The 27,855-nt window shown below is 41.0% G+C and overlaps 1 protein-coding gene across 2 annotated transcripts in view; it reads right to left on the bottom strand.

The window, feature by feature from the left end:
- Positions 1-27,855, bottom strand: part of mpped2 (metallophosphoesterase domain containing 2) — a 97,894-nt gene that overhangs the window by 53,865 nt on the left and 16,174 nt on the right. For both annotated transcript variants that reach the window (NM_001017101.2, XM_012961172.3), the window contains 3 exon segments: positions 2,733-2,958; positions 14,817-14,998; positions 27,185-27,429. In NM_001017101.2, coding sequence (NP_001017101.1) covers positions 2,733-2,958; positions 14,817-14,998; positions 27,185-27,312 — 536 coding nt within the window. In that variant the 5' untranslated portion in view covers positions 27,313-27,429.

Here is a 27,855-nt window from a genome sequence, read left to right as displayed (position 1 = left end):
TTCCTGGTCACCTGTTTAAAAGTAAACATCTTATTGGCTGCTAAGGGTTACTGCTCCTGTATGTATCATGTAGACAGATATTCTTCATATGACCAATTTGTCTTGATTTTTTTATTTTGTATTTGTTGTTCAGCGGCTCTCCATTTTTTGTATTTCAGCAGCTTTCTGGCTGCTAGAGTCTTATTTACCCTAGTAACCAGATAGTGGTTTACCAGATAGAAGTTTTCACTTTCCCTGTTTTAACTGGGCAACCTGTCACCCGAAGAGTTAAACCACGAGGGAGCAGCGGGATGTGGCCGGTGTGAAAGTGAAGGCAGGGCACTTGGCTCAGTAAGCCGGAGAGTAGAATTACATTTGGCAAAGCATTATTTGGTCACATTGAACTTTAGCCCAAACAAAGGTAAATTTCTGTGCAATTTCTCCCAGAGTTTAAGTGCCTGTTTAATTAGATCTTTAATTTTATAGGCCTTTTGTTCTACTTGCGGGTGAAGAACATTGCCTACGTTGCTGGAGACTGAATACAATCTCCTCTCTCATTCTACCTGGGAAATAGCTTTCTGTTACACTTATTTGGCATCCCCATGGAACTTTTTTCTTGCTTGCGAGGCTCACCAACACTTTTTACATCTGATTGTGGCTCCCTGATCTAAGCCAGACCTATCACTGCTAACATGCCAGGTACATCAAAAAATGACATTCTTGACATGCACCAAGTAAGGTCCATACGGAATGGGTTTGCAGAGAAGAATGGAAGAACATTGACTGTCCTGCACAAAGCACAGATCTCAACGGAACCCAATGGGATAAATTGTAAGCCAGGCCTATTGCTCAGTGCCAAATCTCTTATGTATGATGGAAGCAAATCTCACCAACAATGATTCAACATCTAGCAGAAGGCCTTGCCATAAGAGTAGAGCAAAGGCAACACCAACTTGAGATGTTGGGCGTGTGTCCTACATCAACAAACATGATGTGAGGCACCATAATATTCAACTGGTTGCTCTGAAATCTACATTACTATTCCATGAAATACCAAGAGACATGAAGGCCAGTCTTTAAAAGCTCCACCAAATGCATCTTAATATCAAAAGAAAATTACTAGCTAAAGCGTATAGATGATCCCAAGTCGAAAGGTTCAGCATATAGAGAGGAATGCATGATGTAAAATAATATTACTTCTTTTAGTTCTTGGAAGCCCCACGGAGTTCATTATGGAAAAAACAGCAACGCTCTCTATACTCCAGCCTTTACCGTACCATTGCTTACCCCATCTATTAACCTGGATATTGGAATTCTACTGGGTTTCTACTTAGCTTTATTAATCTCCCAGGGTCCTGGGCTGATTAAATCCATACTAACAATATTACTGCACTGTCTCCTGTGGGTTTAATGTGCATTTCTCATAGTCAATACAATATTTATTGAACAAATGCTACAGCAAGTGGAGAATATCTGGGAAATCTTTGCCGATCACGTTTCACAATATAGGCTTTTCCTTCAAATGGAGAGATACATTTCCATTAAATCGGGCTGCCATTACAAAACACTCAGGGTACAATTTACAAAGGGCCAAAGTGCACATTTCACAAACAACTGTGCCATGCCGGCCCACCAATTCTTTTCATTTCCATTCAGCTTGCTTGCATTTTTGCCCCTTTGCAGATCGACTAACAAAAAAGTGCATAGTGGGGTATATTCCAACAATTGGCGATGGTGCATAAGCCCAGTTAAATGTCTGGGTTCAGACAGGTTGTGTTTGCTGACCCCAGTAGAAGACCTCCTTACCAACCACCATGGCCGCCATCAGAAACTTTGGGGCCCTGTATAAGTTATTTATATGGGGGCTCCCCCATGAACACAAGTACAAAGTACCAAAATGTTGGTCACACCCCAATATAAACAACTGATGTTACTCTATAATAAGCAGTTTATATCAAGAGTTGATAGATGATAGATGTGCTAATAAGTCATTCAGTTTATTGGGGGTCAGTGGAGTTTGCCCTAAGTTCAATACCTTCCCACCTACCTGCCCCTGCTCTGTGATGTCATTGCTTAATATGAAAGTTAAGTAAGTTTATGTATAAGTTACGTAAACTGCATAGGTTTAGGGGCCCAATTATATTGCTGTGGGCCCAATAACTAGTCAGTAGTAGTTCATAAAAATAATTAATGTGCTAATAAGTCTGTATTCTAATTGGGGGGTCAGTGATGTTTATATGTAACTTACGTAAGTTTCTTTCAAAGTCATTTTTGCACCCAAAGTGCTCTTCTCTGATATCATCAAAGAGGGAAGGCGTAAGTATATAAATAATATCAACAATTTGTGTTCGCTGTAAGAACCTGGGACAAAGTGGAGAGGGTTGGAGAGCAGCTAGGTTGGTGCCAAATATGACCTGCCCACTATAGGGGGCAATTGGTTGGCCCAAAACCACCCAACACATGGGCTTCTGGCTGGCCTGCAAATCACTACCACACAGGTCTTGGGGTAGCCCACATAGTCAACAGAGAGTCGAAGACAGATACATTTTAAAACAAAAAAGCATTAAAACCATGAAACACCCAACACCCGGTGAGGACCATTTATGGCACATTGATGCCCAGAATAGCAGATACATTTGGGACACGGTACATAAGTGCTTTTGACCATCAAATTATTTTTTTTGTTTAGGGAATATAGCATTAATTCAACAGCTTACGAGGCTAAGAAAGAGATGTCTGTGGGTTAAACTTACCAGGGCGCGCCGTATATCCGGAACCCTTTCACCGTGACTTCTGAATCTTGCAGGTAAATACTGTTAGTGAGCAGCGTTTGCACATTATCAAAATCTTCCGGCTTCAATTTGGAAACAGAAGGGAACCGGTAGTAATCCTGTTTAACCAGGTCGGCCATGAATTCTTTATCAAAAGTCAGTTCATGATTCCCGGCAATCACTATTTTATATTCGTAGGGTAAGGTGCCTGCAAGGGAGAAACAGACGCAAGGTTACTGGCAGCATAAACACAATCACATTTATCATTTCCTGCGTAACCCCCGGCTACTATTAGTGAAGCCCAAACTCAACAAAGTAAATATTTTACTCAAATTCTTTTTGATATGATTTACTTGCCCCGGCCACGCCTCTTTTCACAGGTTTCACTGGCTTTTCAGCCTAAGTGAACACAGCCGGTTATTGTGACACCATAATACCAGCCTAGCTGGTAAATCACAATCTATTTGCTGCCCAAATATTCCTTATAAGCACAGGCCCACATCTAGTCCGCCCAGTCTGCCCAATTCCCTGCCCTGTTACATCTTTGTCCCACCCCCAAATGCTGTAACCTTCTTCCCCTGACCTGAAGGCTGGTATAATACAGTAAAAAGATGGCAACCATAGGTACATGCCTAGAGCCCAATGCTGGAGGGGGCCAGGCACATATTTCTCCTGCCTATTTTGATTCGGGCCCTTCCAAGAAGCTGGCTGAAGAAATAGGAGGGTAATGGGAAAGGGCGATGGGGGATGTGATAAGTGGGTGGTAGCGTAGAAGAGGGTGATGAGGGGGAAAGACTTTTGAAGGGGGGGTCAAATTGGCTCCCATAACAGTTCTGTATGAAGCTCCCTCTGTATGAAGCCACCAGTCCTGGGTCTGAGTTTCAAAGACATGGTAAATTGGAGTAGGCAGTAGTGTAAAGGTGGCCATACACGTGAAAATCCACTCGCTTGGCGAGGTCGCCAAGCGAGTGGATCTTCTCCCGATATCCCCACCTATGGGTGGGCAATATCAGGTGAATTTAGGCTAATTTGGTCGTTTGGCCCTGGGGCCAAACAATCGAATTGGAGTGTCGGAATAGGCGCAGTCGGTTTGGGAACCACATCAAGGAGCTGATGCGGTCCCCGATCTGACTAAATTTTTTAACCTGCCCGATCAATATCTGCCTGATTTCAGGCCAGATGTCGGTTGGGCAGGCCGTCGTTTGTGCCCCTACACGGGCCGATTAGCTGCAGAATCGGTCTAAGGGACCGATATCGGCAGCTACAATTGGCCTGTGTATGGCCACCTTAGATTGTGCTTATTGGGCCCAACAGATAAATAATTTTAGGCCCCCCCTAAGATTGTCAATAAGATATTTTTCACAAACAAACACTAAACTGCAGTAGCTGCCCCGCTGGATGCCCGATACCTCTTGGACTCCCAGCCTGCATTCTTCCATACCAGGACTTACTGTATATTTAACAATCATTTTTATAGCCCTTCAAAAAACTCAATTTGTACATTTTAAACCGAAAGGGACAGCCTGCCTACGAGTGATATCAGATTTTATATTTGCAGTTATGACTCATGCTACAAGAAGCAAATATTTTTCAATGGAGAGCTTGGACGGCCTTCAGATGTCAAGTCTCCAAGGTGTGACGAAGCCCCATTTCCCAGGGTTAATAGAGAGAGAAATTAGCCCCCGTGAAGTGGCTGCGCTGAGCACAGCGAGAGGAGCCCTCCACCTTTTGTTAACACGGCGGCTGACAACAAAACAGCACAAGCGCTACAGAAGCTCAGGCTGTGACCTTTCACTCCCTATGCGTCAGGCTTCATTAATTTTCATAGGGCCCAGCCGCTGAGGCGTTAATGCTAACTGTGTGCCACAGACTTCGCACAAGCAATGGCCTGCCGACTACAGCCAGCTATGTGGATAACAGCGAGGCAGAGAACTTGTCAATCTGCTTGGCCCGTGTCCACTTTGCTCTTTTCAAAAGCTTGTTTAAAGGAGAAGTTAACATTAAAGGAAAACTATACCACCGAACAATGTAGAGCTCTATAAAAATATATTGCATAAAACTGCTTTATCTAAATAAACCATTTTCATAAAAGTATACTTTTTTAGTGGTATGTGCCATTGGGTACTCCTAAAATGGAAAATTGCCAGTTTAAGTTCAACGGGCCGCCCCCTGGGATTATACGATTCATAGTGCACACAAACAAGCCAAGGCACACATACACGTTAGGGCACATCAGCCAATTAATGGGCAAAGTTCTGTCTTTTACTCCCACACTACTTCCTGTTACAGTCAGAGCTGCATTATTTCCTGTCAGCTGATCTCTGAGGGAGCACACAGCACATCACAAAATGGCGGCTTAAGGGAAAAGATGTAAAAGGGCAACATTTCCTGATATATATTCCTGTTTGTTAAAATTCTTTAATAGGCCACTTAACATGATACAAACTGTCTTTTGGTTAAGTAGTTGTTCTGGGTTTATACTTTTCCTTTAAGATGAACTTTAATGCTTCCCAACATTAAGAGTGTGGATTGGATGTCAAGGTGCTCTCACACAGCGCTATGAAACTTTTTCCACCTAGTGGGCCAGTTATTTGTCATTCTGTATGGATTGGATTATGATAAAAAAATTATGTCACTAAAAGAAATATACATATATATGAATTAAGCCGCTACAAAGAGAATGCATGGGCAACATGCTGAAGGCCACAATAACTTAAAGGGCAAGTCACACAAGGGTTCTCGGTATCCACTCAGGGTAAAATGCAGATATTAGAACACTAGGGAACAGCCTGCAGCATTTCCTGTTTAATGGTGTATTTAATGGTGGTCAGCGGGTCACAGATCGGATTGTGTATATTATTATTATTATTAATATTTATTTATAAAGCGCCAACATATTCTGCAGCGCTGTACAATAAGTGGGTTTTATACATACAGAGTAACATATAAAGCAATCAATAACGATACAAGAGGTGAAGATGGTTTGCATCAGTTAGCGATTCAAAGCAAGTAAAAATGCGGGATGCAGGTTTAAGTTGCGGGCCATGGATAAGTGTTCATTTCAGAAATAGAATAAGCCACGGCGGCACATAACTTGCTTACAAGTTGTGCAATAAGCTGGCAAATAAATAACAGCCGTCTCCATTTCCCAACTTCCAGACCATTTTCTCCGAAACGTATCCCGGATCAATTTACATGGTGCTTTCCCTCCCGACGCGCAATGCAATCATAAGTTCCGATTGACTTAGTCCATATTGGCGAGTGACAGAGCAAACGTTTGAAAATGCAATTACTGCAAACACAGCTCCATTTGCTCCACTCAGGAGGAAATTTTCAAACATCATTTATAGCCATCAAATAATATTAGCAAAAGGCTTCGGCACACAATCCTATTTTCTCCTAAAAGCTACATTCTCCCCTTATGATTTAGGGCACTGTTTCTGAGCCTCAAACCATCCTTTATTCTGTTTATGAAATATACCTAAACCTCCACATATTCTTTATTCTGTTAAATGAAAAAAAATGTGCATTTTTGTAGCAAAATAACGACGACTCCAAGCCAATCTGAAATCTTTTATTCAGTCACAATGACACTTTATTTGCTTTCCCCGTATCCTTTCGTATAATCAAATCTCTTTCCATTTCATCTTTAATTATCTCTCGAAGAAACGGTGTATAGCGTTTTACAATGGTCCGATTGTTTGCAACTATGCAAATGTATCCATATGGACAGAGGGTCTCATTAGAAATGGAATTCTTACAGTGCGCTACCTTTTATCACATGCCTTCATTTCTCAGAATGGCCCCTAACAAGTCGGCTTTTGTCCACTGTTTCCCAAGGCAGAGGTGAACCAACGAGCACTGGATGCTCTACGTTCAGAATTTTCAGTGTTATCTATAGAAACGTCTAGCTCAGAAGATTTTTCTGTTCTATGTGCCTTCAGGGAGAAGGAAAAGCCTAATTACAGAGGAGTGCCAATTTGTTAGGTACCCCCCCCCCCCTATAATAGTATTTGCTAAATTCCGACCCTGGGCTGGTGGTCCTCTTTGCTGAAAATGTATTGGGCTGGGGTACGATTGTAAAAAGTGCCCTGCTGTCTTGCTAGTCTCTGGGATCCTTGTTGTGTTGGGTTGTGAGCATCAGTTTTTAGTTTCTAAACAGCAGAAGGGCCACCAACTCTTCCTTGAAGGTCCAGGCAGGTGGCAGGTGGAGCTGGTGATGGGGCAGGATGATAATGTTTAGGAGCAATAATATCAAGGGGTGGAGCTATGATGTAGCAGCTAGTGACTGGCTAGTTTCCATTTCCATCAAGGCTGAGTCCTGTCTGGCCTAAAAACCAGACTGTGTGGTTCAAAACTGGACAAGTGGAAACCCAATGCAGCAGTGAGGCTTGTAGGGACCAGAAGAAAGATGGTGGTGTTCCCTATAATAGTATCATGGACAGGTGCAGTTTTAAGCAAAGAGAAGCACCAGCATGGGGTCTGAAGCTAGCAATAATATTCACTGGTGGGGGTGCCTAACAAACTGGCGGTTAAGCTAGGCTTTTTATCTACCTGCATCTTAGCTAGAAAATACATACTTCTGCATTCTCACCTAAATTTCCTCCCTGAGCCAATGCCATGCAGAGAAAGGGTCCAAGATGACCTACTGCATGCCCTGCATGATATGGTAAGTATCATATTCTGTGATACACCCATTGGCAAAGTACACCACCCGCTTTGTCATTATACCTGGAGTCCTCTTTCTACCAGAAAATGCTTTTCTGTCCATTGTGCTCTAAACCTGCTGAGAAATCTGTGCCATTTTTGAGAGTCTCTGCCATTTCCCCTTTAACATAGCTTGAAAGAAAAACATTTTTTTTTCTCCAAGCATTAATAAAGTATAAGAAATTGATGTAGATAATCTTTCAAAATAAAGTCAAACCATAGGAGTAAGGGAATGATATTCCCTTTCTCTGTTTCCATAGCTCATCATTCGCATATAAAAACAGAAGAGAGAAATGCTAATACTGGGAAGACTGAAATTAAACTTTAACAAGTCTACCCAACCGACATGAAAGGCTTGTCTGACTAACTCACAGGAGGAACAAGCTGTTTAAGAACTTCCCTGCTTACTTGGCAACATAATATGTCAGCTAATGGGTAGACTAAGGCACTAGAAAATGATACTGCCTCCCAATTGGTATCAATATAAAGAATATTAATAATTAGGGAAGAAACAGTTCAACGTACAGGAAGGGGAAAGAGAAGGAAAAAAAAAAACTTTAAGAAGTGAAGAAAGGAAGAGATGCTTAGCCTTCAAACTGTTTTTCCTCCTTATCTAGTAGAATTAAGTATAAAACAACTGGACTTTTCTGACTTTCTCAGAAAGTCTACTAGATACTGTATATCATGACCTGGATGAATGAGAATCTTCATAGACGTGCTTTTCCTCCTTCCTCACTCAACGTCTTGATTGTCCTGTCCCCCTTTTTTTTTTACATCCTATAATCAATCCTTCCATCTATTTATTCTCTTTGTTTTCATAGGAAAATAGAGAATGGTCATGAAAGAAGAAAAAAGATAGCATGGGTGGAATGAAAGAACATGGGGATGAGTGAAAGCCATTATTAAGTGGATAAACACCTGTAAGGACAATAGGGTGAAGAAAAGCTATGATCACACTGAGTTCTCCCATGATGCACAACTGCTAGAGCATCATGGGTGGCACTAGTATGACTGGTAAAGCTCATGAGCAGTACCTTAAAAGGTTTCTACAGTCCAAAACCAAACGCTGGCCACAAATCAAACCCATGTGACAATCCTATCACACAAATTCAATTATCCCCCAAAACTGCAGACTGTCCTAAACCTCTTCCAGGTTTACTGTGTTCCACGGTTGAGCCCATCTTTTCCCAAATACCTTTAATGGTTCATGGTACTGGGCATTGACAATGGTAAAAAGTGAAAAAAGGTCTGTATGAGGTTGGCAGCACAAGAGGACTTATCATTTCAAAAGGTTTCAAAGGTTAAATATGCAATCTAGAGGGAGTGGGGCCGGTGATAACGGCTGTAAGTGCTACTGCTGGTCTACAGCAAAGACATGACATCTGTCATCTCAAACAGACTAAAAACCCCCTGCTCCAGGTTGCAACAAATGGTGTCATAAAGTGCTAATGAGATCGTACATCTTCAGCTTAACACTGGATCTCAAGGACAGTTCAGCAATTGCCAGTTGTGCCCTTGTAATTTTATAACTCGAATTTTAGGGTTAAAAGTTATTTTAGACTTAAGCCCCTGCAGATAACACTTTGTGACACTTGTGATGTACGAGCCACATCTCCTAATAGAAAGTATGGTTGAGAGTCATAGAACAAAGGCAGCGGTTTAATTAATTGTAATGTCTCCTACTTAATCAAAGCAAGCTCAAAAGTGACGTTCTTTTTCCTCTACGGTATTTTACGCGCAATAAGTCTCTTCTGGATTTTGATCTCCTCATCCTACCCCGCAGCTTTAAGTGCGGATGAGCTTCAACTGTCACGGCATTATCATTGCTGCCATTTTGTGATAGCACAAAGGCCAAGAACATGTATTTGAGCGTGATGGTGTTTATTACATAAAAGTGGCATAATGTACCCCCTGCTAAAACTATATAAGGAATATGGAACTTTCCTGCTGAAATATAAGGATATTAGAAGTTAAAAGGGAGTTACAAGAACATGTATTGTTATGAGGCCGCAGGTGAACACTTGTACTCTTATACAGGTATAAGACCCGTTATCCAAAATGCTTGGGACCAAGGGTATTCCGTAATTTGGATCTCCATACCTTAAGTCTACTAAAAATCAAATAAAACATTAATTAAACCCAATAGGAATGTTTTGTATCCAATAAGGATTCATTATATCCTCGTTGGAATCAATTACAAGGTACTGTTTTATTACTACATAGAAAAAAGAATCAGTTTTAAAATTCTGAATTATTTGATTAAAATGGAGGCTATGGGAGACGGGCTTTCCAGAATTTGGAGCTTTCTGGATAACAGGTTTGCAGATAAGGGGTCCCATACCTGTATTTTATTAGAAGTATAAAAATTAAAGTTAATAATATAAAGTTAAAATACTCAATTTTTAGTGGTACAGCCACCCAAAAATTAGTGATGTGAGGGTCAAAAAAAAACTCAACCCACACCAAACCTATAACGCCAAAGGTCGCCAAAGGAATAGATGTTTGTCCTATTTGCCAAATTGGGCCCTTAGGCCTATGATGAGATCATACTGCAAATCTATGGAAAAACCTCAGGAAAGAACTACAGTAATACTGCCACGTGGTCTCCATACACCAATGTCACATGACAGCTGGGAAGGCCCCACACAATAAGATGCTGTTTGTAGGGGCCCCTAGACACCTTTAAGGTAGCCATATACTAGAAGATCTGCTTGAGGGATCTCTCCCCTGATATTGTGCCAATGTAATCAGGCCCTAGGGCCAAACAACCCTATTACAATAAAGGGGATACAAGCTGTCGGAGCAAGGACCACATTAATACTCCGATGTGGTCCTCGATCCAACGAAAAAGCCTGAAGATCAACATTTGGCCAGATATCAATGGGGGAGGTCTGTCTGAGGGACCTATACACAGTCTGAAGGACACAGGCTAAGATCTGCCTGTGTATGGCTATCTCTAATCAGTTATATCTAGAAAAAAAAGTCATCCATAGAAGACCCGGATAATGATTCTGTTTATTTCTTCAAAATGCTGTATTTTTAAAAAAAAATAACCAAAAGATGATGATCCACATGTAACGGCATGGTGACCAATAGGTTAACTAAGCAGTAAGATTCCACTGGCAGCTTCTTAAATGTTCCGTTATACTGCCTGATCTGATATTATATATAGCAAATACTGCATACACGGGATGAACTAACACAACTGAAAATGAAGAAGAAAAGCGTCCAGTTAAAAAACAAGCATAACGTAGCTTGGCCAGGAAGCCAGTAATCTCTGTGCTGCCAAGACGAGGCAGAGCCTTAGAGAGAACTGAGCTGTTAGAAGATCATTTATTGGGTACAGACGTGTTCCTGAGCTTTCGGGTCACAGAGGCTACAGATCAAATGAAAACAATTATTTAAACGAACTGTGCTTAAAGCATTTAACAATTGCCAAGGTCAAGTGACTCTGCCGTTACAAGACCCAAGGGGCATGTTCATATCAAAACAATGCAAATAAATTATCTCGCCAGACCTTTCCAGTCACTAAGTGACCACAGAGGTCATTCCGCGTGCGCTCTGGAAACTTTTATGCAAAACCAATATAGATTATTTATCAGAGCAGGGGAACGAGCTGTGTCGAGCCGAATGCCAGCAGGCTAAAATTAACCTAAAAATAGTACGCTGTAAAAGGGAGTAAAAATTAGGCATTAATTGTGGCCCCGACGATTTAGCTGTGGAGTTACCAGAAATATAAACATACTCAAGGTCAATAGGGCGAAGGCAATGTCTGGAGCACATAAAAAGGCCCTTTGCTTCTGAATAAGGGCAAATAGTCACATGAACAGAAGTAATGCAACAACATAATCATACTCTGAGTCGGATAGACCAGGGATCCCCAAACTTTTTTTACTTGTGAGCCACACAAGCATGAAATAGGTTCTTTGGTTATGCCAAATAAGGACTGTGATTGGCTATTTGGTAGCCCAATGTGGACTGCTGGCCTGCAGGAGGCTTGGGGTAAAACTGTGTTCTCTGTGCTTCCAAAACTTGCCTTCAACCCAGATGAGGCCAATGTAAGCAGCATTAAAGGGGGTGGTGAGCAACATGTTGCTCACGAGCCACTGGTTGGGGTTCACTGGTATAGACTGTCCCTAGCTGAGCCAAAGCAGACAAAATGGGCCTCGTGAGTGGTTAGGCCTTTGCAGAGTTCTGCAGCTATAGGTTAGGCTCAGTAAAACCTCTGTATAACAAGAGGTAAAGTAGGGCAAGATAGCACCAGTAAGGCTTTATAACAGTTAAGTTGGCCATATATGCGGTAATAAAATCATACTAAGTGATTTTTGGAACATGCAAGCTGAGTAGACAATCCCGACCAATACATATGTCCCAAACATACTAGTTTCTCAAAGTTATAATTAAAAAGAATTATCTGTTAATTCACCATGTCAACCACAGCTGGTTTGGTGAGGATGAGCCATAGTTGTCATTCAGATTGTTGGCCCAAAAGAACCAAGCAATACAAGGTACCATTCAGTAACCATCATTAGACACCATACAATCCAACAATGCTGGGCCTATCAGTGGGTATGGGAAGGGCCTTTAATAATATAAAGAAAGGGACCCAGAAAAGTCTGTTGTACCCTGGTTAATGCTAGCACTGAGGACAATCTTGATGGGGGGGGGGGGGGGGTTACTTTAACTCAGAGCAGCCCTACAGCCCACTCAAACTCAACTTTAGAGTATATTTTAGCACATATACCTTGCAGTAGGAACACTTCTTGCCAAGGTTTTGTTAATATGTACTTTTGACATTCCTATGCCCTGTGTGTAATTATTCGCTGTACGTTATTTATAGTCTTGTTATCTTCAAGGACAGCTAAATGCTAAAATATATTTTTTTACATCTGAAGGGGAAGAGCATATTGGTAAACATTACATTTTCCCATGAGTCAGGAGCAGATCTGGTATTTGCTGCCCACACTACAGACCTAAAACCTCTTTTATCTCTATTGAAAGTTGCAAAGAATCTTGCCACAGGCCAGTGTGACACCATCAGAGTCCTCCCTTGACATTAGAGATGTTACCACTTCAACTGAATTATGGATATTAGTACATAAATTTAGCAGGGGCCAAATGAATTTGTTGTTTCTGACACAGAACTTCCTTCTTGCGAGAAAGGATGTCCTTTTATCTACTGTAGAGAACAAGGAGGGAATGGCAATAGGACATGTTCTCCAAAAAATCATGGCACATGACTAAAGAAAAGTTCATTGTGATAGGCAGTTTGTTAGCAGCTAATTGTTGGGTTCAAAAGTCAATAATTATAGATAACATAACAAATGATGAGCATCATTGAGAAGGTGCAAACATCTACAGACGTGAGAGCAGAACATGTTAGCTTGAGTAACCTGATAGTTCCTCATAGTCTCTACCCACATGTTTTCTAGAGTGTCAGACACCATGATGGCACCTCCCAAGCCATTCATCAGAATAAGAACTTAAACGGCGATATGGGATATGGGACTCTGGTGAATAATCATGTTCTATCCACAGGTTCCAATAATGGAGACTATACCTGCAGAGCCAGTGGTGAGACCGTAAATGGCCAGCAGAATAGTTAAGTTAGGATCCACATGCAGTTAGATAGCTTGAGACACACAAAATCTGGCAATTCCTCATGTTCTATCCACAGATTTCCAAACTAGAGTATCTTAAACCAAGATGGCTATAGCTGAGATTGTACCTGCAGAACCAGCTAGAATGTAAATCGCCGGAGGGATGGCATAGGCGGCACCACGATGTAGCATGGTGGATTTTATTTTGATTTTATAATGATTTACAATATACATCTGCTTTGACATATGAATCAAATCTTAGGTTTGAGTCAAGTTAAAGCAGCAGATTTTGGGACAGCTATTGTCCAGTGTTCAAGGTACAATGTCTTTGTTTTTTTGTATATTGCTGGGTAAACAGTAAACACAGGTATTGTTACCCAGAAAATATCCTTGGAATAAACAAACAGACAGCATATAGACAATACACTTTAGGTACAACTTATTTGAGCAACAAATAAGGCCTTCTACAAAGTCTAGTTAATAGATTTTGTTCATGACAAAAGTTTGTACACAAGTCAGCACTTGGTGTTGGGGGTTTTGCTAAGAACTCTAGTATAAAAAGGAGCCTCCACCATGGGTCAGTAGCTTCGCCTAGGACTCCTGAACGAGTGCCGGGACAATTGGATCATCGATTGGTTATCGGGAACCTGAAGGTCTTGCGCCAAAGGTTGTGGGGCTCCCCGATTGTGCTGAATTGATACAGAACTGGCTATACTTGTAACTAATCATACTAAGATAAGTAAATCTATTTGATTCTATTATTACTTGTGTGTGTGTAAGTTATTGCTCACTAACAGTTTATCAGAAGGTTTAATCATTGATCCTGCATATTTATTAATATTTGTCATTAATGTCAATTAATACAAATTATTAATATTAATAAAGGTTCCCCCCTTTATTACACACGATTTGCCAAAGTCACCTTGAGAGGGAACTCCGGCAACTTCGCGACGCCGCGTATGCCATCCCACAAGCGATTTACATTCTAGCCGGTGGGATGGCATTACGGGGAGATTAGTCACCCACGTCAATGGAGATTTGTCGCGGCCCGACTAATTTTCCCGTGTGTCGCGGCCCTTAAATGGCCAGGTGGGATAGTTGAATTGGGATCTACAGGAGGTGAGATACCTTGGGAAGTTTTCAAATGAGATTATCTTACACCATAAAGGCTATAACTAATATAATATAACTAATAAAAAGACTGCACCTGCAGAGCCAGTGTTGAGAATAATATTTATATGGCCATACTGGATAGTTAACTTGGCATCCAAGACACTGGACCTTTGCTTGATGTGACCACAAAATTGGGTGGACCATAAAACAAGTAGTCAAACTGTACAGAAAGCAGGAGAGAGGGGCAGTTCTCATCATGTAATAATAAAAGGGACAAAAGAACATCAAAATCTAGGTCTACTGGTTTTTAGTAGCATCAATGCCAGTTTGTTAATTCCCCAAAAAAGAGTTCTCTACAACCAAAAAAGGCACAAACATGACAAACTACAGACATTTCAGTAAGAATTGCATATGAATTTTTTTTAAAAAAGGAGCGGCATTACATTCCTTATTAAGACCCCCCCCCCCCCCACCTCCAGTATTTCACGTTAACTCAACTTTAATTGTAAATCCATCCAAGAGTAACCATAGAAACCATAAAAAGATCCTGGAAACAAAGCAGTGTCAAGTGTCTACATTCAATTACATGACAATAAGTAGACACGGCCATAGAAGGTTAATTGGGGTCAGTAAGCACAAGCCTTACCCAGCCAGTCATTAAACTTCTTAACCTCAGATGGCAGGCCCAGCTCGGTGAAATCGCCCGTGTGAAGTAGGATGTCCCCATACGGCATCTGGATACCATCTGTCCTGGAGTGGGTGTCCGATACACAGACAAAACGCGTGTGGCCGGCTGGTTTGGGAGTGTCATATGGGATGGGGTCTACCCTGCAGGGGAGATAATAAATCGATTGTTACAATACAGACACGTAGTCAAAGTACAGAATCAAAACATCAGAGATGAAAAGAAAAATAAAAGTTATGGTGGGGATTTAATTGTAGTCATAATGAAATACATGGGAGCGGGTTTATTTGTGCAAGAATATTAAAAAACTGAATGTATATTTTCAAATGTATATCTGTCTATAACAAAACGGATATACAATACAAAAAATCCATGATTAGGTTAACTTCCTATTTATATTTATTATTATAGATGCTTTAAATTCAGCACATTGCAGAAATAAATTCCTTATTAGTAAAATAGTTCCAGATTTTATTATAACCACCACCGTTTACAGAGAACACAACAACCGGTACCATCCCAGCATCTAGAGAGCAACAGTCACACAAGAGTGGGTATCACATTTCATAGTTCATTTCCATGCAGCACAGAATGGAAAAGAAATGCAATTTTGATAAAATGAGGCTTTACTGGGTTCAAGACCCCACGTAATAGTCTAACATTATCTTGGGTTCCCTATTGTTTTTGACAAGGTCACAAAATGTGCCACAAATGAGCAAATGGATAATGGAACATGGGTAAAACTGCAGCTGAAAATCTGCTTTGTGTGGTCCTCAAGTTCTTCACCAGATAAGACAGTACTGCTGCATGTATCTATCTGATCCCACACCCTCCAGGCTTATCTGTGATCCAGTTATATGCAAAAAGCCTCATATTGGGCCCATTCCTGTACTACTCATTGGTGGACCATGCTCAAAGTGCACTCACTTTCTGTAGCCCAGCCAACAGCCATTGGCGGGGCTGGAGAAGGTAAGCAGACCTTAGCACAGTCCACCATTGAGCAGTAGAGGAATGGGCAGGTCAAGCAAATCAACATAATTCCACTGTGTGGACTGCAGGTCCTCAATGACAGATCAACACACACCTTCACGCAGGACATCCCTATCCAGAAACCTTACTACTAACTAAGGTTATTTCCATCAGAGAAAAGATCCCCCGATAAGAGGGTGCAGTCAAGTGCCTATATGTTTGATACACTTATGCATTGAGGAAACACTGACCAAATATCTCCCTTTGGATGAAGTATAGGTGCGGCTGTAGATAAAAACCATGAATTTTTAAAGACTTTTACATAAAAAAACTCCTATAGGAGCCTGTATGGCATCTTCCACTGCTACACATCTTATATGTTATATAATTACAGCTCACAGTTTCTCTTATTTAAGTAATTACTAAGTCCCTTCTTCTTTTGGTGTTAGTTGCCCTTTAAGGTTCAGCTTCTGCAATATCAGCCTGTTTGCCTCTGAGACCTGCCAGTTCTAAAGGTCACCTGGTTCTCCATGAACTAACTACTTCTTCCAAACACTTTCCTTATCAGCACACAATGCTCTCCTGCCTAACAGCTATTTATTCACGCATGCTGTGTGTTTGGGGGTTTACATGTAAAGGAACCATATCGTGTGAAAAACAGGGAACACCTCTAGAAAATCCAGCAAGAAGAGTTGCAAAAGTTGCAAGCAGTGCAGTCCTGCCACTTACACTAATTAGAAGCATCCTTAATTTCTTTAAATAACCCGGTAACCCCGGTGGGACATGAGACTGACCAGTCATAGATTCTGAAATCATTACATAGTTTCATTGCCATCTATGGATGATTATATATATATAAAATAGTCCAAAGGGTGCACACCATTTGCAGAAACAAAACCTGGGTGCTAGTAATGAAAAAACGCACCGGAACAAGGACAGCACTCCTAGAAATGGAAGAATTATGAACAAAATGTAAATGCAAAAATAGAAAGGTTTATTACTCAACGTTTCGGTCTCACACAGAAACCTTCATCTGGAGTGAACCTAGGAGTGCTGTCCTTGTTCCAGTATATATATATATGTATGTATGTATAACTTTATTTATAAAGCGCCACAAGGATACGCAGCGCTGTAAATCTTACAATATACAAAATTACACACAGGGAGGACAAGTGATATAGGGAATAAGTGCCACGTGGTATGAGACACAGTAGGAAGGAGGTCCCTGCCCCGTAGAGCTTATATATATAAGGCAGTTGAAAGAGTTTATAAACACAAATATGCAGATACATTAAGCTCTCTGCACCCTTATAATTAGCTGATCATGTATGTCACTAACAAAGCTTAAACTGGCCATATACTGTCAGATCCAATCGTTTGGTGAGGTTGCCAAATGAACAGATCTGTGCCCTATTTGGCCACCTACACAATAGGCCAAATTGGGCCAATATAATACCATTATTTTGCTACTTATGGAGGAAGCAATACAAGCGACCGATAACGCAAAGGTCAAATAATAGGCTCTATGGGTATGGGATCACTTACTGGAAACCCGTTATCCAGAAAGTTCCAAATTACGGAAAGACCATCTCCCATAGACTTCCATTATAAGCAAATAATTCTAATTTTTATAAATGATTTCCTTTTTCTCTGTAATAATAAAACAGTACCTGTACTTGATCCCAACTAAGATATAATTACCCCTTATTGGGGGCAGAACAGCCCTATTGGGTTTATTTAATGGTTAAATGATTCCCTTTTCTCTGTAATAATAAAACAGTACCTGTACTTGATCCCAACTAAGATATAATTACCCCTTATTGGGGCAGAACAGTCCTATTGGGTTTATTTCATGGTTAAATGATTCCCTTTTCTCTGTAATAATAAAACAGTACCTGTACTTGATCCCAACTAAGATATAATTACCCCTTATTGGGGGCAGAACAATCCTATTGGGTTTATTTAATGGTTAAATGATTCCCTTTTCTCTGTAATAATAAAACAGTACCTGTACTTGATCCGAACTAAGATATAATTACCCCTTATTGGGGGCAAAACAATCCTATTGGGTTTATTTCATGGTTTAATGATTCCCTTTTCTCTGTAATATTAGAACAGAACCTGTACTTGATCCCAACTCAGATATAATTACCCCTTATTGGGGCAGAACAGCCCTATTGGGTTTATTTAATGGTTAAATGATTCCCTTTTCTCTGTAATAATAAAACAGTACCTGTACTTGATCCCAACTAAGATATAATTACCCCTTATTGGGGGCAGAACAGTCCTATTGGGTTTATTTAATGGTTAAATGATTCCCTTTTCTCTGTAATAATAAAACAGTACCTGTACTTGATCCCAACTAAGATATAATTACCCCTTATTGGGGGCAGAACAGCCCTATTGGGTTTATTTAATGGTTAAATGATTCCCTTTTCTCTGTAATAATAAAACAGTACCTGTACTTGATCCCAACTAAGATATAATTACCCCTTATTGGGGGCAGAACAGCCCTATTGGGTTTATTTAATGGTTAAATGATTCCCTTTTCTCTGTAATAATAAAACAGTACCTGTACTTGATCCCAACTAAGATATAATTACCCCTTATTGGAGGCAAAATAATCCTATTAGGCGTATTCAATATTTAAATGGTTTTTAACAGACTCAAGTTATGGAGATCCAAATTACAGAAAGATCCCTTATCCAGAAAACCCCAGGTCCCGAGCATTCTGGATAACAGGTCCCATACCTGTATTAGAATGACAAAACCAGGAAAAAATGTCAGTGTCTACGAATGAAGGTGCACCAAGGGTGAACAACCTTAGCCCCTCTGTATGTTTTTGACCCACAAAGGCTCACGGGCCATTCTAGAAGTTGTAGCCCAGTAATAGACAGTTTATCTATTACACTACTGTGGTTCTCTTTTATGGCTTAGACACCAGAGCTTTGAGTGAGTTCAGATCTAAAATGTTTTATTCTTCTCCCAAGGCTCGTTCCCTCTAATTTAATCAACATGGACATCCTATAGTTTACTACACTTTTCAGTCCCAGACTAATTAATTCCGAATGGTAATCTCCATTGCATCTTTTCCTCACGTCATTACACTAAATGGGCTGCGGTACCATGCAGAGTACGTTTCTATACCTACTATTTCATTTCCTCTGTATGGTCCTCTCACGGCTTGCCAAAAATAACAAGCAATGCTGATATTTGGGGCAATAGGAATGGCAGCTTCATAGCTAAATCAGCCGTTACCCAACTCTGGGGGCCTGACACAAATATAAAATCATATTATATGCTTTAGTTATGGCATTCATCCTACTGTACATTATAGAGGGAATAATGTATCCTACTGTATTATATAACAATAAGAGTCACCAATGAGTGTCATAACCATAAAAACTAGGGGTGCAGGTGTTTTTTAAATAGGGCATGGAACCCTGGGGTTATAATTATAGTAGGTGACCCCATAGAGCACCTATTTTATGAAAATACTTATCCAAGTCTCTGTGCATCATATTACTAAAGCCTAATAATGAATATTGGTAGAAATGCTGTATTTTATATGCTGAACTGACTGTACCAGAATTGAGGTTCATCAGCCCTATAACAGTAATGATCCAGGCCTTCTAAGTTGTTCAAAAGAGCTCCCCATCTTGGATCTTTTTAGGCAATATTTTAAAGGGCACCTATCCCCTCATATTGTTTCCCCCACCAGACGTGCAGGCTAATAGAGCCTGCATTTGGGTTAGGGAAAGCAATAGTTTTGGAAAAAAAACGTGCCTGCGCTTTCTACCAGTACAGAATTTGTACCAATAGGTGCACTGTAAGTGTCAGTGACACTGCACATGCTCAGTGTGCTCTGGGCGGATGTTAAAGGATACGAAAGCCTTTTATTTTAAAAAAAGGGATGCACATAATCCCGGATTCGGTTCAGAATTCAGGCCAAATCCAGGCTTTTTTTGAAGGATTTGGTTTCTGCCGAATTCACGGTCCTGGACGAACTGAATTTGAATCCTAATTAGCATAAATTAGCATGATAATTAGCATTCGGAAAGAGTTAAATGATCAGGGGGAATTTTTTTAACCCCTTCCGATCCTAAATAACATAAGCTAATTAGGATTCGGTTAGGGATTCAGTAGAATCAATCAGGGTGGGTCCGGGCAAACTAAAAAAACTGGGTTCGGTGCATCCCTATTTTAAAATCCCCTAAAATTACTCTAAACAGTTCCAGAACAACATACACTTTTCCCTACATGTAGATTTATTTGGTTTCTCTAAGACATTTCTCTAAGACAAGTAGCTGAACTGCAGCTCTTTTACTGACTTCCTTGTCTAGCGTGAAGCTCCACCCCCTTTTGCTTTTTGAGCACTCATTCCTTCTCTGACTACGAAGACCTCAAAGAGGTGCCTTCCTGACATGCTTACTGCCTCTGCACCAAATAAAATCAATCAGCCATGTGCAGTAAGCAACCCATTATTGAGGTCATCATAGTCAAAGAGAAAAGGAGTGCTCAGAAAGCAAAAAGGAGTGGAGCTTCACACTAGACAAGGAAGTCAGTAAAAGAGCTGTAATTCAAACAAAATAAATCCGGACCCAGGGAGAAAGGTATGTTATTTTAGGGCTGTGCAGAGTAATTTTAGGTTTACTTATTCTTTAAGCCAATCTTATGGGTTGCCGGAAATGATATTACTATCATAGAACCTATCATACAGAGCTAATTATTACATTCTGATGCAGAATGCACTGGTTTCTGAGATGACATGTAATGTGCATCGAAATTCATTACTAATCGGCCTTGTACTGTGACTGTTAGAAAAGATGGGGAGCTACTGGGGGCATCTCTGAAGTGCATGAATGCTCAGTGTGGTAGGTATCCTCTCCGTGCGATGCTAAGTCTTTTCTCACTCTAAATCTTATATGGAAGATTATGTAAGAGCTTCTTTAACTAGACAGAGCGCGCGGGGATTATGTAGCATTACCGACCCTTCTGGTAGTTAGAGGATTATAACAACCCTGCATGAACATAACTCTATTTATCTAGAGACAAGGAATGTCAAAATGCTTATCTTTCCAAAGCTTGCGAATCCTACAGTCCAGCTCTTGTGAGGGCTAGCTTAGCCTGCTGGGAGTTTAGGCTGAGCAAGCACCGAGGGACCTGAGCGTGGATTCATGCTCTAGATCATTCAGCTGTGAAACAAAGCCATTTCCCAAGGCACTGCAGTCATCCTCGGCACAGACTGGGTACGGAGTAATCCTCACGCATTAAATCTGATCTGTATAAACCGCAAGCAGGGAGCAGCCCTCTCTGTCTGCAGTGCAATCACAGCCCTCCCATCAAGACAAAGGATCAGAAGGCCATCCCTATTAGGGAACCGCCGCACAGCCATTACTTACAAGCCATTGGTTAATATATAGAAGGGCAAATGTAAATAGACTTTTTTCCTCTACATTTTCCAATATTTATGAAAAAATTAAAAATGAGTGACAAAAAGCCTCTGGAAATTCTGGGAGTTGTAGTCCAGCAACACCTGAAGGGATATGAAGTATATATATATTAGACCTTTTCAAAAAAAGAATCACTTTAAAAAATAAAAAGGCTCATGTTCATGTTATGAACCCGAACTGTAGCGGATGTGGATAATAATAATAATAACAATTCCAATATTGATTATTATTATTACTAGGGATGCACCGCACCCACTTTTTTGGGTTATGCTGAACCCCCCCTGATGGATTCTGCCGAATCCCGAACTGAATCCGAATCCTAATTAGCATATGCTAATTAGGATTGGGAAGGGTTAAAATTTGCAGCGTGCTGCCCTTCCCGAATATTATTTGCATATGCAAATTTATGCTAATTAGGATTCAGTTCGGCCGGGACCGTATATTCGGCCGAAACCAAATCCACTCAGAAAGGGTTAAATGGTAGGGGGGGAATTTTGGCCGCATGCTGCAACTTTTAACCCTTCGTATTCAGTTCGGGATTGGGCAGAATGCGTCAAAGTGGGCTCGGGGGTCTGGCCGAACCCAAAAAAGTGGGTTTGGTGCATCCTTAATAGTTAGGGTACAGTAACCAATGTTATTTTTTCTGCTCCAAATAACCCAACTATGCTAAATAGTCAGTGGTGCATTGCACATTGCTAACTAATGTTGCAATCAGCCAATAAGAGCAGGCAAAGTTTGTCAGTGACTCACATCAAGTATGTATTGGTAGTTAGGTTGCAGAATCACAAACACATTTTTTAATACTTTACCGACTGAAAGAGAGAAAAGGTAAAGAATTGCCCCCATATGTAATAAAAAGCACTAAGTAGGAGCAATAACCCATTGCAACCAATTAGATGTTTGCTTTTAAACAGATCACCAGTAAATGCTACCTGCTGATTGGTTGCTATAGGTGACTGCTCCTGGGCAAACTTAGTGCCTTTTATTACATAACCCCCTATGTGTAAAATATTTATTATACATCTAGGCAATTTAGTTGATCTAGTTCTTTTATAAAAGTCCTAGTTCATTAGAGCTGCCAAATACAGCACTCCAGTGTATCTGCTGGCACGGTGTGTGCATATTCAGCCGCTGCCTTGGATCAGTGCTTACATGCTCGATAATTGAGGCGAAATAAAAAATGTTTAAAATTTAACAAGCAGCAGAGCTCTGGCCTGACCTGTTTGTAGAACAAGTTCGTTGCTTGGGATTCCGCTAATTAATGCGCTCACCTCGGCAGGTAGGATCTGCATAGAAATGCCATCAGCGAATGGGGGCAAGCACCAGACATGACCTCAGCTAGTAACGAGCCAAGTAATGTTTGTACAACGGTGTATTACACACGTAACATACATACAATTCAATCAGTCTGGTCGGAAGTCAAACATGCTGAATATTTAGAGCTGACTTTTTAAAACTGAAATAAATACACAAGAGCTATTAATAGGTGGTAAAACATATACTTATATCCTTATCCTACAGGTGCTCTAACTTCTGGGGGGCTGCAGGGCCTTGAAGTGGTAGTGGATACGTGATAAGTGCGGGGGATAATGCCATGGGGCCTGCCTTGGGTGCCCGGCTTTCTTAGGGGTTATTATTATTATTGTTATTATTTATATAGCGCCAACAATTTACGCAGCGCTTTACAGAGGGGTACAAAAGGCAGAACAGTTAACATGTACATATAAACAATTCACAAAAATGGTTTGCAGTTACACTGGATGAGGATCGGAGACACTAGGGGAGGGCCCTGCTCGCAAGAGCTTACATTCTAAAAGGGGAGAGCTGAGACAAAAGGTAACTAGCATGGTGTCAGAGTTCATGTAGGTGTGTAAAGTGACAGTAAGTGCGGAGTAAGAGGTGAAAACCAGTGGTTAGTGTATGTTTGGGGGGGTTTAGGTTATAGGCTTGAGTGAAAAGGTGAGTTTTAAGAGACTGTTTAAAGGCTTAGAGAGTCTGGCAGTGCCTAATGGGACGGGGAAGGGCGTTCCAGAGGATGGGTGAGAAGTCCTGGATGTGAGAGTGAGAGGAGGGGATGAGTGAGGAGGAGAGAAGGAGGTCATGTGTAGAGCGAAGGTTACGTCTGGGGGTGCACTTGGGGATTACGGTGGTTAAATAGAGTGGTGCGGCACCGGTGAGTGCTTTGAAGGTGAGTACAAGAATCTTGAACTGAATCCTGTACGTGACAGGTAGCCAGTGCAAGGATTGCCAGAGAGGGGCGGCATTTGTGGAGCGGGAGGAGAGGTGTATGAGTCTGGAGGGGTTATAGTTGGACCACTGCATGTTGCCCATTCACACTTCAAAAATGTTTGCTCCTCCACCCTTGCATTCCCAAGGGCCCCCACTTCTCTGATTTCGGACCCTGCACATCACAAGGCTGGCTTTTATAAACAGACTGTCAGAGTGGTGCAGAGGTGATGATAGATCTGCTTTGAGGAGATTAAGCGCTAATACTTTTATAAGGCACAAAACCATTTCTGATCTGTAACCTCTACCCTTATAATCGGGGCTTAGTGATGTCACTTTTGTCGTGACTCGTCTTTGTTTCCTTTTTATATTGGAGACAGCAAAATTGTGGCTTAATCTTCCTGACTGGAAACCTGAGATATTTAAAACCATGCCTTAATTTATCTGGCCACACCCAATTACCTGATCCATCCTAAATCCAGCCCACTTTAGTCAAGCCCCACCTCTGTCTATATATCCGTCTGTCTGTCTGAATTAAGGTGGCCATACACATTAAGATCTTCTCCCGATATCCCCACCTACGGGTGGGCGATATCGGGCAAATTTAGGGTAATTCAGGGCCCTAGGGCCAAATGATTGAATTATAACAACGGTAATGGGTGCAGTCGGTTCTGATTCAGCAGTTTATTGGCCCATGTAGGGGCAGCAACGACGGACCTGTCCGACTGACATCTGGCCTGAAATCGGGCAGATATCGGTCGGGCAGGTTAAAATATTCAGTCGGATGGGGGACCGCATCGGCAGCTAGAATCGGCCCGTGTATGGCCACCTAGACTGACTGTCTGACTGACTGGTTGGCTGTCTGTCTGTCTGTCTATCTGACTGTCTGTCTATCTGACTGTCTGCCTGCCTATCTGACTGTCTGCCTATCTGACTGTCTGCCTATCTGACTGTCTGCCTATCTGACTGTCTGCCTATCTGCCTATCTGACTGTCTGCCTATCTGACTGTCTGCCTATCTGACTGTCTATCTGCAACCACGACCTACCTGTTCATCACAGACCATAACTTAAAACTACTGAAAAGTTTTAATTGATATATATTGGAAAGTTGCTTGGAATTACATCTTCTTTCAGTTTTTGGGTGGAGTATGCCTTTAATACAGAGTTTTGCAATCCATTTAAGACCATTAGATCTTCTTCCCAATCTGCCTCGAAATCAGCACAAAAACATAAAATAATGTTTAGTGTGTAATTTTGTTACTCGGCCTGCAGAAAAGCAATATTCAGCAAGTTCCCAGCAAAGACGCCTTCTGAAGGAAATCAATGGAGTTTTAAAATTTCACACAAATGCAAGAAAAAAAGGCCGACTGTGATATGTTATTGGGGGTAATAAATCACTTTGGGAAACAATTGCTGGTAATCAGATATAGTCGCTCTATCCTGCTGTTGGCTCCATTAGTTTTTTTTATTTAATTCGCACTGTAAATTGTAACAGCTAAATACAATGCACAGTTTTCATGAGATTAAGCTTTTATTACATTTTTGTGTTCGTGACAGTTCCCCTTTAACATTCTGACATACATCTGTATGTGGAAGATGTTAAAGGAGAAGTGCCATGAAAATAAAAACATGGATTCTGGAATCAGGCTTTATAGCATTAAAGGCCACTATTCATGGATAACACTGACAAGATGATATTGAGGAGACCTGCTTTATAGGCCCAGGTTAATATTTACACAGCAGTTACATTTAACTCTCTACTAGTACATAGTAACAGAAGGACTGGAATTGGCTCTGTGTATCCACATTCAAATCTAAATAAGGGCTACAATGGACTGATCTTGTTCTAATGTTTCCAGCTGCTTTGAAATGGGGATTTTTTAGTTGACTTGATCTAAACATGGCCACGCTTGTTTGTCCATAGAGACCTAGTTCTTCTCAAACACCACATTAAGGGTGAAGACACACGGAGCTACTTGTAGCAGCTACTTGTCGTAGCTACTTAAATAGACAATGCTGATCATTTACTGATAACTGTCTCTACGTGTGTTCTAGCGGTATTGTCTATGGCAGGGGATTTTCTGGTGTGTAGTAGCTGTGACAAGTAGCTGCTACTAAGTAGTTCATGTGTCTTTACCGTAAAGGGGAACTGGAGTCTTGGCTGGAGGAGAGCTTACTTTTTTACCACTGTTTCAAGGCAAGTAGTGGGAACCAGCAGTGCAGAAAATTACAAGATATAGATTCTGCTTTTAACGGCAATCACATTTACGAATAACATTAAAAACCAATTAAAAAGCTTAATTGCACTTTCTTTTATCACGCAAAAATATTATTTTGAGTATTTGGCTGGCGTTCCCCTTGAAAAAATTCTCTTTGGATTATATAATGTTGAGAATCCCCGCTACTTAATGCTCGCTAATCTGAGGGGATTATACTGGCTGCCGATAAAAAAAAATCAACCAACATTCTATCTACTCAGCTACTAAACCAAATACTAAAATCTACTGCTACGTAGACCCATTCCCTTCCCACTTGCCTCTCCTTGAACCAAATAGATTGCACTAGAGTCTGCAGCTGGGTCCAATTCTATGGCCATAACTGGAATAAATGACTGAAACACCAAGCTGTCGAATGGTGTACCTAGCTGGATCAGATATACAAAGTAAGGATGGAAGCCAAGTGATCAGCTTCAACTTAAAGTAAGGATCTCGTCCATATGGCCTCCAACCTGACCAACTTTTTGGATGATTTCATCACTATACCATAATCTGGACCCCAAACATGTAAAGTTTAAACAGACCACTTTATAATGGATAATTAGCAAACAGGATGGGTGGTGTAATAGGAAAGCAGGGCATCAATAGCTCAGAAACTCTAGGAAACGTGATTTAGATGAGGGAAGTCCCACCTGAAATTTTCCAGCATTATGGTATGGAACAAAAACTTGATGAAGAACCTCATTCTTTTAGAGCAGTGGTTCTACAAATGTAGGCCCAAAAACAGTAGACTTGGTAGCCCAGTATGAAGGTCACTTACAATGAAGGTTATGGGTTCAATGCTGTCTTTTACCCTTGAACTTAAGTAGACTGTTTATAACATGTATTGTGGACTTGCAGCCTAAGGCCAATATGAGCTAAGGCATACAGTAGACTAATGGTTGTCGTACTTCTTTTAGTTCAAGTTCCCCATAGATATGGAAAAATTTGGTCATGGTGCCCCCAGCTTACAACAAGGTAAAAGCTATAGTTAATTAATACAGCAACCACAACTACAAGAAAATCTTGGTCATCCCAAATCCAACCCTAAGTGGCCGTTATGTTAGTCATCCAGTTGTATCTAGGAGAGCAAACAGGCATTCTCCTCAAATCCCAGTTGGCCTTAAGGTTGGGCACCCCATGTCAATGTTGTAGCCCAGCCGCAGGAGTGCCAGACCCACAGTTGGGAATCACTAGTCTAACCTTTGGGAATAGGCTATCCAAATATTTTCCCCACCAATTTGGTCTCCACAGATGTTTACCATCCCATGCCCACCCTAAATCATGAACCTTTTAAAACAGACAACAGATGGAACGGGGAAATATGTCAGATCATGTGCTAAATATTTCTCTCTTTTTTGTAGCAGCGCAGTTTGATCAGCTTCACATACCCGCACCACCCTTCTGACACACCAATCTACTTACATGTGAACATGCGGCGGCTGGAACCTGCTTTGGTTAATGTTGTAGTGTGTGAACGCCTGGGTGGGATTGGAACTGTATTCGTCCACAGTTATAGTGACTTTTCCTTGAGAGGGAATTCCATGTGCCATGCTTCTTTCTCATAGACATGAGCAATTCACAGAGTACAGGAGCAATCGAGACAGGCAAGCATGGCGCGCCCAACGGCCGCTAAATCCGCTACTTCATTATATTAATACCACATACATCTAGAAGAATGAGAGGGAAAAAAATATGTTGTTAATATTATTATTCCAAGTATGTTGTTAAACGTAAAGAGATACATTTTTATAGATTTTATAGATTCCTCAATCATTTTTCTCAAAGAACCTATGAACCTACAGTATTTCTTTAATCGACATATGGATGGGACCTTCCATTTTGTTTCCCCTAGACCAGAGATGTCACGCTGTTTATAAATAAAGATGGTGTCATTCACAGAGGTCAACAGAGTTCTTTAGCAGTCTGAGAACCATAAAAATTCTTGGAGGGCCACTTCAGGTCCATGGGCCTTCAATTGGACAGCCTTAGACAATAGAGCATGAAAGTTTTGAGATATTGGGAATGAACTTATTATGACCTGTAGATAACATATTGTCAATATGAGTAAGACTATCTCCTACAGAGGGGGAGAA

This window comes from Xenopus tropicalis, chromosome 4 (genome assembly GCF_000004195.4).
Source record: "Xenopus tropicalis strain Nigerian chromosome 4, UCB_Xtro_10.0, whole genome shotgun sequence".
NCBI lineage: Eukaryota > Metazoa > Chordata > Amphibia > Anura > Pipidae > Xenopus > Xenopus tropicalis.
The sequence above is the reverse complement of the archived record's forward strand: the minus strand, read 5'-3'. Positions and strand labels throughout refer to the sequence as shown.